The sequence below is a fragment of the Parasteatoda tepidariorum genome, chromosome 8, assembly GCF_982258835.1.
Source record: "Parasteatoda tepidariorum strain Cologne lab strain chromosome 8, Ptep-v5.0, whole genome shotgun sequence".
NCBI classification, from domain to species: Eukaryota; Metazoa; Arthropoda; class Arachnida; order Araneae; family Theridiidae; genus Parasteatoda; species Parasteatoda tepidariorum.
This window is the reverse complement of record NC_141762.1, coordinates 55064879-55082592: the sequence shown is the minus strand read 5'-3', so window position 1 is coordinate 55082592 and position 17714 is coordinate 55064879. Positions and strand designations below refer to the sequence as shown.

Genomic DNA, 17714 nt, shown 5'->3' with positions numbered 1-17714 from the left:
CACTGCATAACATTCTTTAAAATGATGTAATAATTTTTATACCTTACAGTTCAACATTTTTTCGTTTATTATGAAATAAAATAATAAATAATTATTAAAAATTAACTTTTTGCATGGGATTTTCTTTGGATAAACGAATTTTATAATTGTGTACAGAAATATTCAAATTCGCATCGAAAATTTTTAAGATATGTCGAAATATACATAAAATAAACTTTACATTAAATGGTTCAAATTTTCGACCTCTTTTTTGACCAAGCTATCGGGACCATGTTTATCATATTGCAGGTACTCCCTAGATTTTAAGGATCAGAAATCCAAATACGTCGATAAAAAGGCAAGTTTATTCAGGGAAAGTACGCTATTGAGTCTGATTTTCCAACTTAAAATATCGTCTGTACTAACTAATTAGCGTATTTGAGGTCACTTTATCGAATCACTACGATTGAGTCCTAGTACGTGAAAATTATTACCTAGTACGTCATTAGGATCAAAATTTATTCTGGGTATTAAATTTATTTTTTTGCGTACTCCTTAAACTACAGGCTTAAAGTTAAGATTATGGTCTTTAGGCGGCACCTAATACCTGGTCCTTCACCAGACCAGGCTTGACAGCAGACTGCTCGGATCTTGGAACTGAATTTTTTTCTTTGTCAAGTTTAGCTTATGTAATTGATTACTCAATTTATTACTTAAATTGAAATTGTCAAGAATAACTTCTACCTTAAGATAATTAATGTCCTTAAGCAATTGCAATTTTTCTACAGGAGATAAGCACAAAAGTGCCAAGTGCTCTGTAATTTTCTTTCCACTTCCAGTTCTTATTTCCTAATTCTCAAATAATTAGCTAAATTGAAACTTTTTTTCTTTAGTTTTGAGAGCTACCACTCGTTTAATTTTTCCAACTCGCGATAAGATGCAGTTGGAATTTAGTTTTATAACTTTTTCTCATTTATACCATATTGAATAAATTAGAAAACCATCATACCTGCTGATGCTCCGGTGATGAGAACTGTTTTTCCACTCATATCTTGATCGCAAGTGCAGATACCCATGGTAACCTTGCTATACAGTCGCAACAGAAAACAGAAAAGAATGAAAATACCCAAAAATGAGTAAAAGGGATGTTAAATGGCAGCATGAAGTGAGCTTTGAGTTAAGTCCAATGCATATTCCATGTTTTATTTATTTTTTATGGATGCTAATGTTTTAGGAGGTTTAATCTACATTGAATATATGATGAATGAATAATTGAAGATCACATCTGTAATGCCTGGTTATGAATTTTAAAATTTTTAAATTCACTTTGAAAATATTGTAGGAAAATGTCTAACGTTCCATAGTTGTAGCGATGAGTAAGTGTCTAGCCAACTTCAATAACAAAGGAAACTTCATTTACATTTTTTCTTATAATACCTTGAGTTTGGTAGAATGGTAGAAATGACATAAATCTCGGTGCCCTGCCGCGAAACGGCATTAACCGATTCATCTGTAGTAATAAATCGATGATGAGGAGTAGTGAGGAGGAATGGAGATGGGAAGAAGAGGGGGTGCTTAGCACCAAAAAATCGAGAGGGGGTTCGTGTGAGTCGGCTGGGGCTGAGTGTATTTCGTGTGCTAGGGCTACATATCCCTAAGGAAAAAGGCAGTGATGGGGCTAAATTTAGTGTTGTCGTCAATTAGTTCTATATCTAGGAATGAGTTAAAATTGCTGGTGCTGCTGGTTTTTGCTTCATCGTAGATACCTTGAGTTTTCTTAAGGCAGCAGGGTTTATATCTTCTGAAAGAAATTAAAGACTGGTATCAATTTTAACCCCTTAACGCACAGATTGTTTGGAAAAAAATCGGTAAAAAAAAACTTTTTTTTTGTAAAAAAACACACTTTAGAACATTGTCTTTTCCTTTGTGGACAATTTTGATTTACTGTGCTTTTGTTCTATGGAAAAAGGCTATATTCAGAGATGCCAACTGCTCCGGACATGCCAAAATGATTTAAAAAAACGGCAAATTACTAAGTTCTATACTAAATTACTAAGTTCTAACGGTAAGTTCTATAAAGTGGTGAATTGTATAAGTCTACGAATTATTTAGAAATAGTGGTGGATAAAAATCTACTAAATTGAATTTATTAAACCAAGAATCACGCTTGATAAACTACCACTTTAAAATATATATTTGCTGTCCGGAGCAAGTTGGCATCTCTGTATTTTATTCTTGAATAAATAAGTGTTATAGCGTACAATCCTATGCAAATGATAAATATCAATAAAACGATTTTTTTTCCTTAGCTTTCACATTGTAATTTTCAATTTTTGATTATATTCGAGTGTGAAAAATTATAGCAGCATAAAATACAACATCGCTCGAATTATCTCGAGTGTGCACAGTTTGGCCTGTTTATTGCACTCGAATTAACTCGAGCGCACAAGTTAAGGGGTTAAAGAAAACAAGCTGAAAACTTCTTAGTACAGGGTTCCCGCGGTCCTTAACAAAGTTTTAGTAGTGGTAGTATATTAGGTTTACGCTAGAAAGTATCTTTTGTTTTAATATATTACCTTATCCTTATCGTTAAATGATTAAGAAGCAAGAATTTCCGTGCATGTATAAATTCTTAAGAAAACAATTTTTAGTGATGGTTACTCAGAAATTAAAATGTCGACATATATGTTTTATTTTTGTTACCGCTTTTCAAAATTGTCAAGGCCAGCAGTAACCCTGTAGTAACAGCTTTCACCATAGAATGAAATATTTAAATCCAATGTCAAAGAATAGTCTGAAAGCAAATACATAAAACCAAAATTTTCCTCTTAACCGGTTAACGCCCAGCGTCATACATTTAGGACAGTTCCTTTTTTTAAAGACATTCATTGTGAAGGGAAACTTTTTTCAGCATTTTCATTTATCTGGGTGAATTAAAAGATTCTCAGATACCATTATGCTTTAAATATTTCTGATTAGATTTAGAATTATAAGGGGCAAGTACTTTTTGATCAAAAAGACTTATTGAATGCCATAACAGTAGAAAAACCAATTAATTTCGATAATATATTATACCACTTTTTCCATAAAACCACTTTTTGCATCATTTCAATATATAAATTCGGGACAAAACTGGTTAATGTTACAACATATTTTTCAAATTTTCAAGTGCGGTCGAACTCCGAGAAGGCACCAATCATAATGTGTTCAAAAGGCAAAAATATACGATTGCCAACTTTCCAAATATGATTTTGCGAAGTGGTTATAAAATGTAAATTGAAAAATTAATCATAGAGAAATATATATTGCATGTTTTTGCCAGAACTTAATATCTCCAACACAAAATTTTTATGAATTGGAGATATTATTCAATTAATTTATACGCTATAAAATCATTCCTAATTAAATTTATAAATCCAAGAATGAAATAAATGAGCTACGTTTTCATTATTACTTTAAATATACAAAATATAAAAGAGGATGTAATTTACTCATCAAAGCAAATGAAAATTTATCTGATTTGACAATCACTTAAATTTATTTTTCATACACAATCAAGATTTTATAGGTCATTTGAGTTAAATTTTTATTGTGATATTCCGGAACTTTTAAAAATAAATTTAGTTACACTTCTTTTCTTTTTTATTTAAACAAAACTGGGTGCCTAGGCCGCGCAGCGGCCCCTACCCCATTCATCATGAAAATTATATACAGTGAATAAAACATTTTGAATTATGCAACAATGTGGTAACATTATAATAAAGTAATCATGATTAGAAATATGTACAAACTTGATCGGAGATTTACATTAATTGCCATTGAAAAATGAATACAGCCATGATTAGATGGATATACATGAAATACGAGCTTAATCTGTGAAATTTACATTAATTGCAGTAGAAATTTGGAATTGAGCATTAAAAATTGATGATAGCATATATACAGAAAATCGGGATTCAAAATCATGAAGATTCTATATAAATTTTGCAAAGCCTTAGTGGCGCCATCTAGCATGCTTTAATGATTTGTGGTAGCCATAAAAAAATCAAGCCGTTTACTTGTGAAATAATAAAACAATGAAAAAATTCAATATAACAAATTGGCGTTAATACATAACACTAGAAATATTGATGGTAGACTTAAATTAAAAATAAAGATTAAATATGATTTGATATGTACAGTCGGCAAAAAAAAAAAGATATCACCCTGAATAACTTTTGTTCTAATGATCGGATTTTCACGATTTAAGTATCAATCTTAATGATTCCTGGGGGTGACCTCAAATATGCTAATTAATTAGTGCTAACTATTAATTAAGTTACGAAATCAGACACAAAAACGTACTTTCTCTGAATAAACATGCATTTTTTTTTACATATTTGGAATCCTGACCCTTAAAATAGGGGGGGGGGTAGACAAAATTTCGAAAAAAATGGGTTGTAAATTAGGTCGCAATAAGGATTTATATATCTGGCGATGGTTTAAAAATATGCCAAATTACCTCGCCATAGAAGGGGAAATAATTTATAACAACCATAAAGAAACGGAATGAATGACAAGATGGGAAAAGATAGTGCTTCTCGTTGCTAAGCAACCAAAAGAATTTTTCGCGTTGCTTTCTGGGCTTTTTTTTTTTTTTTTAAATCTCCTTTAAAAAGGAAATTTAAATAAATTAATAAATTATTTTTGATTCTCCAAGATTATAGAATCTTTGACTTTTTATCTGACATTATTTATTTTTTTAAAGCTGTTTTAATGTAATTTGTAGGACAGTTTTGAATTAAAACCAATTTTCATAAGTTATCATAAATTTATGAAGAGTTGTAGGGTTAAATGCTTTTGCCCCTCACTTCGAGTTTCTTAGGAAAGGAAAAAAAAGTGATCAAGCAAAGGTGGACCTGAAAAAAGATAGCTATTCTGATGCATAATCGCAAAATTTTATAGAAATCACGGTATTTATTTTCGATAAAATTGTAAAACTTAATAACTTAATAAAGTTTATATGGCATTTTAAAAGCATTTTGATATATATATATATATATATATATATATATATATATATATATATATATATATATATATATATATATATATATATATATATATATATATATATATATATATATATATATATATATATATATCAATATTATAATAAATAAAAACAAAAAAAAACACGAAGAAAATTACGAGTTGATGTTATTTACGCACTCCTTTCGTTAGTTCTTTAAAAAACATGATTAAAAGAAAATTAGGTTTATAATACCCTTAATTAAACAAGAGTAACAATTGTTACAGTTTTTACAATACTTTTTCAACTCTGACACTCTTTTCATGAGATAACTTCTTTTGCCAACGATTTTGTCCCTTTTTTTTTAGTTAATTGAAACCAGCTTACGCATTCTTGTAATTTTTACATTTTATCTTTGAAATTTCAATCTCGAAAGACATGCATGAAGTGACGCCTAGTCCAAAGAATCTAAGTTAAATAGTTGTAAGGCCGATTATTACGAAAACAATTAACTACTCTAGTTCAATGAAACAATTACAGTAAAACTTGTGTAAGTTGATCACTTCATGTGCATTGTTTTAGTGGCCAACGTAGACAAGTGGTCAACTTATAGAAGGGGTGGGACATTGTTTACTTTTTCGTTTCCTACATGTTGCTATACATTTAAAAATTTTTTTTACTTGACTTAAAAATTTGATTTAGCAAATGGCCAAATGAATATCTCAAGAAATGTGCTTAAACCTAAACGAACTTCAATTTGTTACACAGAAATAATTTTAATATTTAACTAACTTTTTAAAAAAAATTATTTTGTTAGTTATGCATGTGAAGTGTTTAATAAAATAATTTCTTAAAATATCAGAACACGAAAACATTGAAAACTTTAACAAAACAAAATTATTTTAACACTTCAAAATTTATTCTGTTATTACTACACATATAAGCCTATTTGCTCACTATTGCAACTGAAAGAGCAACTTTTCAACTAACACACCTGTTTTCAATGAATGGTCAAAAGCTGAGTCCCTACAGTTTCCCCAGATGGTCAACTCACAAAAGGGTTTAGATTAGCTTTTTACACTATTTCACCAAACAAGTGAAATATTAACATACATTGCAAAATGACAGAAGCTTTTCTGAATTTTTTTTTCTGGTCAACTTATGAGGGTTTTAGAATAGAATTTCATAATACTCCTAGACAAAATTAACTTATTTCAGTGGTCAACATACAAGATAGACAGGTGGTCAAGTTACAAAGGTTTTGCTTCTTTATTATGTAGGAAAATTTCCGTTCTTGATAATTGAGGTCAACTTATTCAGATGTAAAACTTACAAGTGTGGTCAACTTGGCAGGTTTCACTGTAAAAATAAATCATTAATATTCTTGTTTTTTTATTACGAAATATTAGGAATTTGTTTACATAATTTCTTCAAAACGTGTGTTAAAACAATGATTATAAGTTATTTAAGAAGAAGAAAGTCAAATGGAGTAAAAGAACAACTTTTGAGATGATGATTCTAAAAATAGCACGTTTTTCTAATCTTTTTACAATTTTTTATTTTAGTAGTTGTTTAACAAAACAAGGCATATCAAACATTTTCCTGATATAGCAATATTTTTTTGAACTGTGCAAAAGTTGAGAAATCATACAAACAACTTTTAAAGCAAATATTTTCAACTTTTTAAGACAAAAGGGTTAGCGCACAAGATTTTCTTTGAATGTTGAATTAAAATTGCATGCCCATAGTTTTTTTGTTCATTTAAAAAACAAAACAATCTGTTAAATTTTTCCCCTGTGCGCACATACGCATTTACTTTTCATTACTCGAATAAATAAGAAGCAATAAAAAAAATAAAATTAATAATTTATCTTCATTTTTCGTAAACAATAGTATTTTTAGTAAATAGTCAGCTGTTCTGCTTCGAATGATATTGTGTGTGATCAGTAGAATATTTTTAATTTCTTAACAAGATTTAATTCTCAGATAGCTGGCAATAATTCTAAGTTTTCTTTCAATAAGAACTTAACAATAATTTAAAAAGTAATTTTATTTTAAAGAAAAACATAAATTAAAGTACTTAAACGATTGATTAATATATTATTGGACAAAAATATACACAATAGAATTTAAAAAAAATTGCATTAAAATTCAATAAAAAAGTTAGAAAAATAATTCTGCGAAACACGCACAGACAGGTAATTTACAAATTTATTTTAAGATTAAGGCGATATATAAGATGTAAAGAAGTTTTAAAAAACTCTACTCTAAACTCAGCTGCACGACAGCCCATGGAGGGCCAAGGCCTACTGTGCCCATCTCAGTTTTCTGGACCTAGGGCTCTGGGGTGCAGGAGCAGATGTTCCGTTCAGGTGGTCAGCCGAACGCGGAACCCCCAGTGTTTAGTTCCCAATCATGCTTGGTACTTATTTATCGACCCACTGAAGGGATGAAAGGCTGAGTCAGCCTTGCCCGGCCCGAGGAACGACAGCGCGAAGCGCTACCGCTCAGCCACCGGGCGAAGTTTTAAGATGATTAAAAATGTTGACTACGCATTCGTATTAATAATTATAAAATATATATTCAAGAAATTGATAAATATATTATTCCAAATCTATGCATACGTATGTATATTATTGAAATTGTATCAGTTATTGAAAAAGAAAATCAAAAATTAAAAAATAATCACATTAAGTAAGCACAATCTGGTGCATAATCATATTCTATCAGAAGCACGCCTTTATAAAACTAGACATTCGTTGAATAAAGTGTTTTTTATTCAAAATGCTTTATTTATAATTTCTTTACTAAATTACAAATAAATTATTAAATGACTAAAAAGAAACATCGTATTTTATAGTTTGAAAGAAATAAAAATAAAAGGATTGGCAAACGATTATTAGCGAAAAAAATATGAATGAAATTTTACACTACGCGCGAGAAGTCAAGTTCCTCGCAAGTTTATCACATTTTAATATTAATCGCCCCATTTAATCATTTTTTTATTGTCGCCAAATTATTTTTTCAAAAATAATTAATTTTAATTTTTTTCAGCTTCTAATAAATAAAAACAGTTGAAACTTTAGATTTTTGTATTGAAAAATATGTAGATTATTATGGTATAAAAAAATTCATACCTTATAATTCAAAATATTTTCATCCTCAATTTAATTAAATAATAAAAAATAATTAATAATTACTAAAAATTATTTTTTTCATGAAATTATCTTTGGGTAAATGAGTTTTATGAGTGGGCGCAATTTTCTTCAAATTGCTTCATTAGTTTTGAAAATATGACTAAAAACGTAAAAAGTGAAATTAACATTAACGGGTACGAACTTTGGATCGCTCTCCTGACCAAACTATGGGGACCATATTTCCCAGATTGCGGCTACCCCCTATATTTCGAAGCTTAGAAATCCAAATATGTATGTAAAAAAAAAATACATGTTTATTCAGAGAAAGTACGTTTTTGTGTCTGATTTCGTAACTTAATTAATAGTTAGCACTAATTAATTAGCATATTTGAGGTCACCCCCGGGAACCATTAAGATCGACGCTTAGATCGTGAAAATCCGATCATTAGAACAAAAGTTATTCAGGGTGATATCTTTTTTTTTTGCGAACTGTACAATAATTGATTTTTGAAAAATGAAAGACACAATTGATGAATATAGGTAAGTCATACCTTGATATATGATAAATTAACATATTTGGAGAAAATGCAGTAAATATATTTTATCAGAGAAATATTGCTCTTTAAATACAATAGAATTTGCAGAAGAATTTACCGTGCATAAGTTAATAAATATGTATTCATAAATTGGCTATATTATCAGAAAATAATGTAATTTAATTTAACGTAAGTAAAAGTCTGCAGTGAAAAGTTCAGTGAATTTAACTTTAGAGTCTTGAAAATAAAAATGGAACTCACTGCGATTGAAATGTTTCTCCGATGATTCCCCGCAGAAGGCGGAATACTTCTTCATTTTTGAGCAATTCCTGTAATTCTTTGATTAATGACACTAATCGGTGAGCAAGTTTAGGCGTCAAATTTGGTGTTGCTCGAGGGCTCCTTCTGCTGGGGCGGGTCTCGCACCCAGTATAGTTGGCTGTGTGTCTTTTGTAGTAATTACAGCATTTTGGAGGTGTTGTTTTGTCTTTGTTGCATTCATGTGACCTGTGGTTTCCAGCACATTTCACACACCTTGCAGGTGCATTGCAGTAGCTTTGCGTATGTCCATAATTTTGGCAGTTGTAACATTGTATAGGTCCTAGACCTCCTCGAAATCGTTCGATTTTGATCGGGATCTGCTGTATGTTGTTGACTTCGAATACTCTATGGTGATTCGCCGTTGATGTTAGGATTATTAGAAAAAGTGGAAGGAGCCGATAGGCCAAATTTAGTTACACAAAAACACAGCAGAATATTACCCCCCCCCCCAAAAAAAAAACAGGAAGTAAAACCATTTCGTTTTTTGATTATTTTCGGGAATAGTAAAATAACCGTGCTTAGCATAATTTTTTAACAACTGGATGCTGGATATTGGGGTTATCTCGGCGTTTGGCGCGAAGCGCCACTAACCGATTCATCGATTCTGTTTTGTCGTATTCTAGGTCCTAAATATCTTAGAAGTTGTAGTATGTTTTTAACAACTGCTTACCTCCCAACTTTTAAGATCTTCAAAGAAGCTTTTATCTAGTGGTAGTAAAATAAAATTTGATTTTACAATGTAAGCTGGATTTTTATTTGCCAGCTCTTCGAATCATCAAACGATGGGGATGGGTTGTAAATCTTCAATCACCTGTGTGTTTATACTATTTTAATGAAACGGTTATTAGAATAATTTTAATTCAATTTTATTATATCAAGAATCAAGTTCGGATTCACTAATGTGACTATCGAGTAATTGGAATAATTCAAATCTGTCGGAATATCCGGATGAGATGACAGGCTTGCAATTGTATCACGCATTTTAATAATTAAAGTTCAAATTAAATATAGATACTATAATTGTTAAAAAGATAGTGGTAGTCATGAATATTTACTTTTTTAAAAACGATTTAGAAATGAAATGATTTTACTACTAATTTTTTCTGTTTTACGGGTAACAGTGTCCTTTGAAAGAAAACGTTTCATGATAAAAGTGTTGGCACTTAAACTGTTTTTACGGACCACTGGTAGTTCTGTACCTAATAAAATAATTAAATTACTTCATAATTAGCAAAACTTACAAGCTGGTGAACCAGATAGATGTAATCGCCGTCAATAAAATCACTGTATTGCGTGCAGCATTCTTCATTTCTTTTGTCCTTGACGGATGAACGATTATCGAAAAAATCTGAATAGCTTAACATTAGCTAACTTATTGGAGGTATGTCTTTGGCTTGGATCCAAACACAGGGATGCCACGGGCTACTAAATTTGTTTTTAAAATAATGAGCAATAAAATATAAAAACCAGATATCAATTAAAATTAGTTATTTTACTTCCCTATTTTTTTAAAGTTTACTATTGACAGCCTTTCAGTTTATTATTTTAAATATGAATAATTCGCTTTATAAGCCATGCTGGTAGTTACGAATAAATAACTAAATAGATCAAACAAAGAAAAAACGAAACGTAGTTCTCCGCTGCATCCTTGCAAACAACATTGAAATTAACTTAAAACCTGCAGAGTTTCCATATTAAAATCATTGGTATTGGGTCGCGGTGACGAATCTCTCGATTGATGTGTCAGTTCAAATCATGATTTATAATTTTTTGCTGAGTATGCCGCTTGTTAATTTTCTTCTTAAAAAGTAACTTGTAAACCATTTATTTTGATTTTCAACTATAGAATTACTATGTGTAACCATATTTGCCGTTTAGTTATTAACTCGTCTCGAATGGAAATCAAACAGTGATTTAGAAATATTTTAGTTTAATATTACGCTAGGGTGAAACGTTCTAAATCAGGCCTTTTTTGTGGCTAGCAACAAAATGAAATTGAGGTAATTAATGTTAGAAGATAATTTTTATAGAACTTTTCTAAAACACCGACTTCCGCAATGAGAAGGGAAATAATCAGCTTTACTTCTTAGAAAATTTCAGATTGTCAGACAAAATAGTATTTTTTCCTGAATCTGTTTTAGTCAATGTTAGTGAATAAAAGTGATTTAAGGTAAATTCTCGCGTGGAACGTTTCCGTTTGCCTTAGGTTTGTCATTTTTGGTATCGGGTATAAGCAAAAGTTATAAGCTCAACGTTTTTTTGAGAAAAATAGTGATACATTTTTATTATTCGCAATGCTATAGTAGTAAATTTTTATTAGTAGTATAGTCATTCAAATCACCATCAAAAACAAAAAATCCACAAAGAGAAACATCACAGCCGGAGTACCACAGGGCAGCATTCTGGGACCGATATTATACATATTATACACTTATGATTTTCCTATAAACAAAGCCGATTATAACAGCATAACAGCCTATTACGCAGGCGATACCGGTATTATTATTAAATCCAGAAACCCAAATCATGCTCTTCAAAAACTACAAGACCATATAGACGAAATAGAAGACTGGTGCTTAAAATGGAAAACTGCAGTAAATGCTGAAAAATCACAAATATTAATTATACAAAAAAGAAGAATTAAAATACTTCCACAACTTCAACCAAAAATGTTCAACATACCAATACCAATAGTTAAAAAAGCAAATTATCTTGGCCTTATAATCAATAGCAAACTCACCTGGAATGATCACATCAAAAGCACAATAGATAAAGCAAATGCAGCAATAATAGCCATACAACCATTAATATATAATCAGAATATGTCACTTAAACTAAAGAAGCGACTATATACAGCAATGATCCGAACAATACTTACCTATGCCTCACCTGCCTGGACAACGATACCTCAACATCTACTGAAGAAATTAAACCAATGCCAAAACAAGATCCTTAGAAAAATAACCTGTGCAAGATGGTTCATCCGGAATACCAATATACATGCAGACCTCAAAATACCAACTCTATCACAGCATATATACAAGCTAAACGCAGATTTTTTCGATAAAGCCATAAAATGTAAAACAGCAAATTTTAATGAAATCTTTAAATTTGAAAATTATATCAAAGATAAAAACTACAGACCAATAGCTGCACATTTCACCTCCGACGCCTCATATCATAACTATCAAAACAAATAATTTCATCAACCTTTCTGAAAATAACGTTTCCTCATGCTGATACAATTCTGAACAACTCCAAAATCAAACAAACACAGTTTAGAGCAAGCTGCTCAATTTATTTTTGATTCCTTTTTAGTTATTCAAGCAAAGAGCTTGAAACATTCATAAAAGCAACTCCATTGCCTGCTTACCTCATTGCTCAACCAAAACTGTTCAAAAATTCCAGATGAATGGGATAGGGGCCGCTTCGCGGCCCAGGTGCCCAGTAAAATCTAAACACTAGGACTAGGACTAGTAGTATAGTCACAAAACTTAACCCTTTCTAAAGCCGTGGTAAGTATATTTACCACCACTATAACTTTGGTATGCCATTTGTTATTAACTTCAGCTGTGGTGAATTACTATTGAATGAAATTAGTTACAATATGCCTGTTTTTAGGGAATTTGAAATATGTTATAATTAAGGCCCGGATTTTGATGAAATTTGCATTTTTTTGCATATTTTGCATTTTTGGACATTTTTTGTCCTTCAGAGCATTTTTTTAGATTTATGGGACATTTTTTCAAAATTTTGGGGCTCACTTTGCATTTTGAAGCATTTTTTAAGTTTTTTGTTAATTTTTTCCAATTTTTATTACTTTTCGGAGCATTTTTATTACATGAAATGAAAGATTTGTCTTGATTCAGAAGATGCTGCATCAATTACGATAGCGCAAAACGTGTTGGCCTCTGATAATATTGAAGGAAACTTATCATTCATCAAGTCTAACTTTGCTATTTTGTCCTCGACAATTACAAGCTTGGAGAAACAAGAATTGGAGCTTTGCGATGCAATAAATTATATTGACGTAGTGAGTGTTGCAAAAAGCAAGGGGAAAGATTGCACAAAGTGTAGAAGCTAAATTGAACAAAGTTTTGGAGAAGGAAACTGGCTTCCAAACAATGAAGAAAATCTCTAGGATATTGACAGGTGAAGCAACATCTTTTCAAATTGAAGAAGAATTGTCCGTAAGTGAGAACGTCTTTTTCAAGTACGCACCAATAACATCAGTAGACGTTGATAGAAGTCTCTCCAGGTATAAAAATTTACTTTCAAGAAAGAGAAACTCGTTTACATTTCAAAATATCAAAAATCATTTAATAATCGAATGTAATTCTGATATTTAGTAACATTATGAGATGGAAGTTGTTATATTCATTAAAGTTTCTTTACGAAATGAAAATGTTTTGGAGTCAATACATTTTCCTTTTTTTGTTATTTTAGGATATAAAACATATTTTTCAAACTTTAATGAACGTAGAACAAGTATTGCGCTGCTTTATATTTTTTGAAATGGCTCATAATAATTTAAAAGAGCAAAACATTGTTTCAGTTCAATATTTTTGCATTATTTAAGTCATGTCATAAGGCATTTTTAGCGAAATTTTCGCATTTTTAGAGCAGTTTTTAAGGGCATTTTTTGCACTTTTTATAGGCATTTTTTGCACTTTTTAAGGGCATTAGTTGAGATTTTTTAGGTCATCAAAATACGGGCTCTAGTTATAATATATGATTTCCTTTTTCAGTTTGGAGTAATTATAAAATTTATTTTATGGATGAAAAGAAATGAAAGTCATTAAGTTTCTTACTTTTTTACAACACCTGTTGGGTGGCAGTAAACATACTTACCATAAAATTTTTTATTAAATTCAAATTAAATTTTATCAACTTAGTATAAATGAATTTTTTCATCGAAATTCAAAAAGTATCTAAATGTAACCTAGAAATAAATGGCCCATTAGAAGGTTAAAATAAAAGTATATATAACTTAATTGCTGTTCAATAATTGTAATACGTTCAGATACGAATTTAAGTATGTTTATCATAAAGGTTGCGTAATAAGGTAATATTATTATAAAGGATGTCTATCGCTGATGAGAATCTCATATAATATTTTCTCTTGGAGGAGCTGCTAATGAAAATACTAATAATAAGGGATGATAAATAAATATTACAGGTACCTTTAAATTAGAGCTAAAGGAGTATTTCGTAAGCAAATAATACTTTCACAATTATCATTAATATATTGATGATTACCAAAGAATTTTGGGTCCACGAGTGAGGAAACTGGATTATACCATGCGATAATTACTTTAAGAAAAACATAATTAAATTATGAAAAATACAGTTAAGGGGATAATTATTTTATGAAAAATATAATTGAGTTATGAAAAAAAATACAGTTGGGAGGATAATTACTAGAAAAATACAATTGAGTTATGAAAAATTCAGATTAGAGGATAATTACTTCATGGAAAAGCACAATTTTGTTATGAAAAATACTGTTAAGAGGATAATTGGTTTATGAAAAATGCAGTTGAGAGGATAATTACTTTATAAAAAATTGAATGTTGTGCTTACCAGATAACTTGCAGAGATGCCAACTTGCTCCGGACAGCAAATAAATATTTTAAAGTGGTAGTTTATCAATTGTGATTCTTGGTTTAATAAATTCAATTTAGTAGATTTTTATCCACCACTATTTCTAAATAATTCGTAGCCTTATATAATTCACTACTTTATAATAGTTATGTCAAGCTACCTTTTAAAAAGCAAGAAAAATAGTAAAATATTTGCAAAATTTACTTTGAATGTATTTACCGTTTTTTTAATTATTTTGGCGTGTCCGGAGCAGTTGGCATCTCTGAACTTGACGATATAACGTCTATAAAATCAGACATTATATTGTATTTCTCCACTTCATTTTTGTCACCATCAAAATGGAGATCTTATCTCCAGGATATTTGATTAACAAAAAAAAAAAAAAAAAAAATGAAGAGAAAGGAACAATATTTATTAATAAAACAGCGTCGAATTATTTAAAGAAGAAAGGAAGCTGTCGACGAAGTTTTTTTCTTCTGAATGAACAGCTGCGTCGAATTTTTCCATTTAAATGGGATACTATTTTTTAATATTTATTGTGATAGTAAATTGTATAATTTTAGTTCTAATTTAATAAATTTGATTTACAATGATTTTGACCTTTAATATATCTTATCAGTTTAAGATTATATAATGGAGGTCTACAATATATTATCATATCAGAGCTGCGAACAGGATAGAGAAGTTCTCAAGTGCTGGAAAAATTAAATTAGGATTATATTAATTGTTATTTCACAACCAATTTAATCATAGCGGGGTGCTAGGACTTCCGGGTTTGCATAAATGTGGGTGTGAAAGGGAAATAATTAACTTATCAACTAAATTATTGATTTGACATTAGTTATATTTTGAAACTAGTTATTATCACGAATTTTCAGAAATACTATTTTATTGTAATGTATTTTAAGTCCCAAATGTTTTTGTGTTATTTTGAAGAATGAGAGTAAAATAAAATGATGTGAAATCGAGGTATTTGCATCTACTTACAAACAGCTGTAAGAAAATGTGTGATACACAGATACAAGAAAATGTCTTTTTATATGAAAACGATACTTCTTAAATTCTAAAGTTAAAACGATTTTTATACTTCTTAAAGTTCTGAAAAACCAGTTCTCGTGCCTACGAGTTGTTATTTGATGTCATATATTTTTTTAAAAGGACATTCTAATATTTTTTTGCTGATGTAGTTATTCGAAAATCAATCCATAAGTAATATAGGCAGCATGAACAATAAGCAAGAACATGATCAATAAACAACATGCACAATAATCAAGAACCCGAGAAATAAAGAATTTTGATGAATAAAATTGGCAATTATCAAAAATTTTCCACGTAAAGAAATTAAATCTAAGTCATTATAAAGATGCCAACTATTAAAAAATTCAGATGTAAATGAATTTAATCAGAGTTATTACAAAGTTGGCAAGTATCAAAAATTTCTGACATAAATAAATTTTATCTTAGTTATTATAAAGTTGCTAAATATCAGAAATTTTAGATGTAAAGAAATTTAAGTTTTTATGTTGGGAAATTAAGATTAAAAATTAAAAGGGAAAATAAGGAGCATCGTGCTTGTCTTTTATAGAAATAACTTCTCTTCGATGTATACATTGTTCCCAGATTGTACTTCCTACAGTGTTGCTGTAAAAATCTCCAAGAGTAGAAGGATCATGGGTAAAAGACCATTTTCGTTAGACGAACCCTAAAAAGTTGAATTCCTCCCCCCCCAAAAAAAAATAGTTTTTGGTACTTATGATTAGATATTCCATTCAGTTGTCATTTTTGAGGATAATTTTCATACAATTGTTATTTCTTAAGGGACATTTCAATTTTCAAACCTCTCCAATATTAAAATTTCTAAAGATTTCCACGTACTTGAAATAACAATTAGGGGCTCCCCATAAATGGTGTCAGAATATTTTTCAATATTTTGGACCCCCTTCATATACATTGCATAACATGGCATAATAATAGCATTGCATAATAACATTACATTGTGTGATAATCTTGTAGTTCAAATAAAAGCCCTGGATACTTAGCAACTAACTCTAAACTAGGTAATCCAGGGCTTTAGTTCAAATAGAACACAACGTTTTAGATCATCCTTAATGTTTTGTTATTAAACTTTAACTATGTGCTTAAGATATTTGTGAGTCTAACAATAATATTGATTACATGTGTTGTTATTTTGATCGAACTAGGAATAAGGTTTACAACAAGAAACATAATTTATATACAGTACCAATAAAATATTCATAAGGAAACGAGGGCATTTTGGAATTTTGACACGTTTTGCTTTAAATCTTATTGCTACAGTATGAGTGCTTTTAGAAATATTTAATTTTTTTTTTAAAAAGAAGTCTCAATATTAATTATATTAATCAAATTGCCAGCTCATTTTATTTATTACATTAATTTATCTTAACATTTATAAATTTATGTTTCGAATATAAATTATTTGTAGGTATGATAAGTAAAAAATGTATATAATGAAGTAGATTTTTTAAATTAGGGCTTAATCTAAGCCTTAATTAGTATCGTTTGTTTTTTGATACAAAAATAAATCAATAAAAATAAAAAATAAAATTATTTGGATAAAGTTTTTTACCCTTTTAAACTTAACGAACGTTGGAAAAAAATACAGAAACATTTAGATTTTTCTTTTTAATGGGTGGTGTTACACTCCTTGTTACCCACTCAATCCCCTTTTTCATGAACTGACTCAATTTCAGGACCCCTCTCCCCCTCCAAGCGATATACCATTAATATACTGCCCCTTATATCTAATTTATGAAGTACCTGACGTTCTATACTTAAGTCTCTGATTAATTATTTTAATTACAGCACTCAGGAATAATTGTGATTGAAAATAATAGAAAGATTATGAAAATATGTTCAACAGTTCATCAGCAGAAAGTTGAGTTGCACATGTCTTGATCTTCCCAAGAAAGGGAATCTTCTTGAATTTGAAGTTCAATTTTATGACCATTCCATAACAATTTTCCCTGATCGATAATGTCAGCATGATTGGTATTATCTTCTTAGTTTTTTAGAACCTCACCATTGTCAATCGATTATATGCTACAATATCTATCATTGAAGAAAGGTAATCTAGAAAGATAAAAT

The 17714-nt window shown here is 29.8% G+C and overlaps 1 protein-coding gene across 3 annotated transcripts in view; it reads right to left on the bottom strand.

Annotated features, from left to right (window-relative positions):
* Positions 1–14929, bottom strand: part of LOC107439123 (retinol dehydrogenase 14) — a 38562-nt gene extending 23633 nt beyond the window's left edge. Inside the window, exons 1-3 of one of the 3 annotated variants that reach the window (XM_087150362.1) lie at positions 10226–10510; positions 1746–1780; positions 989–1416 (exon numbers count right to left, since the gene is read on the bottom strand). In XM_087150362.1, the coding sequence (XP_087006488.1) occupies positions 989–1055 (67 nt within the window). In that variant the 5' untranslated portion in view covers positions 1056–1416; positions 1746–1780; positions 10226–10510. Of the gene's footprint in view, positions 1–988; positions 1461–1745; positions 1781–10225; positions 10511–14856 lie in introns of those variants that run through there. The other 2 variants (XM_087150361.1, XM_087150360.1) reach the window with 2 other exon arrangements.
* Positions 14930–17714: the final 2785 nt, after the last annotated feature.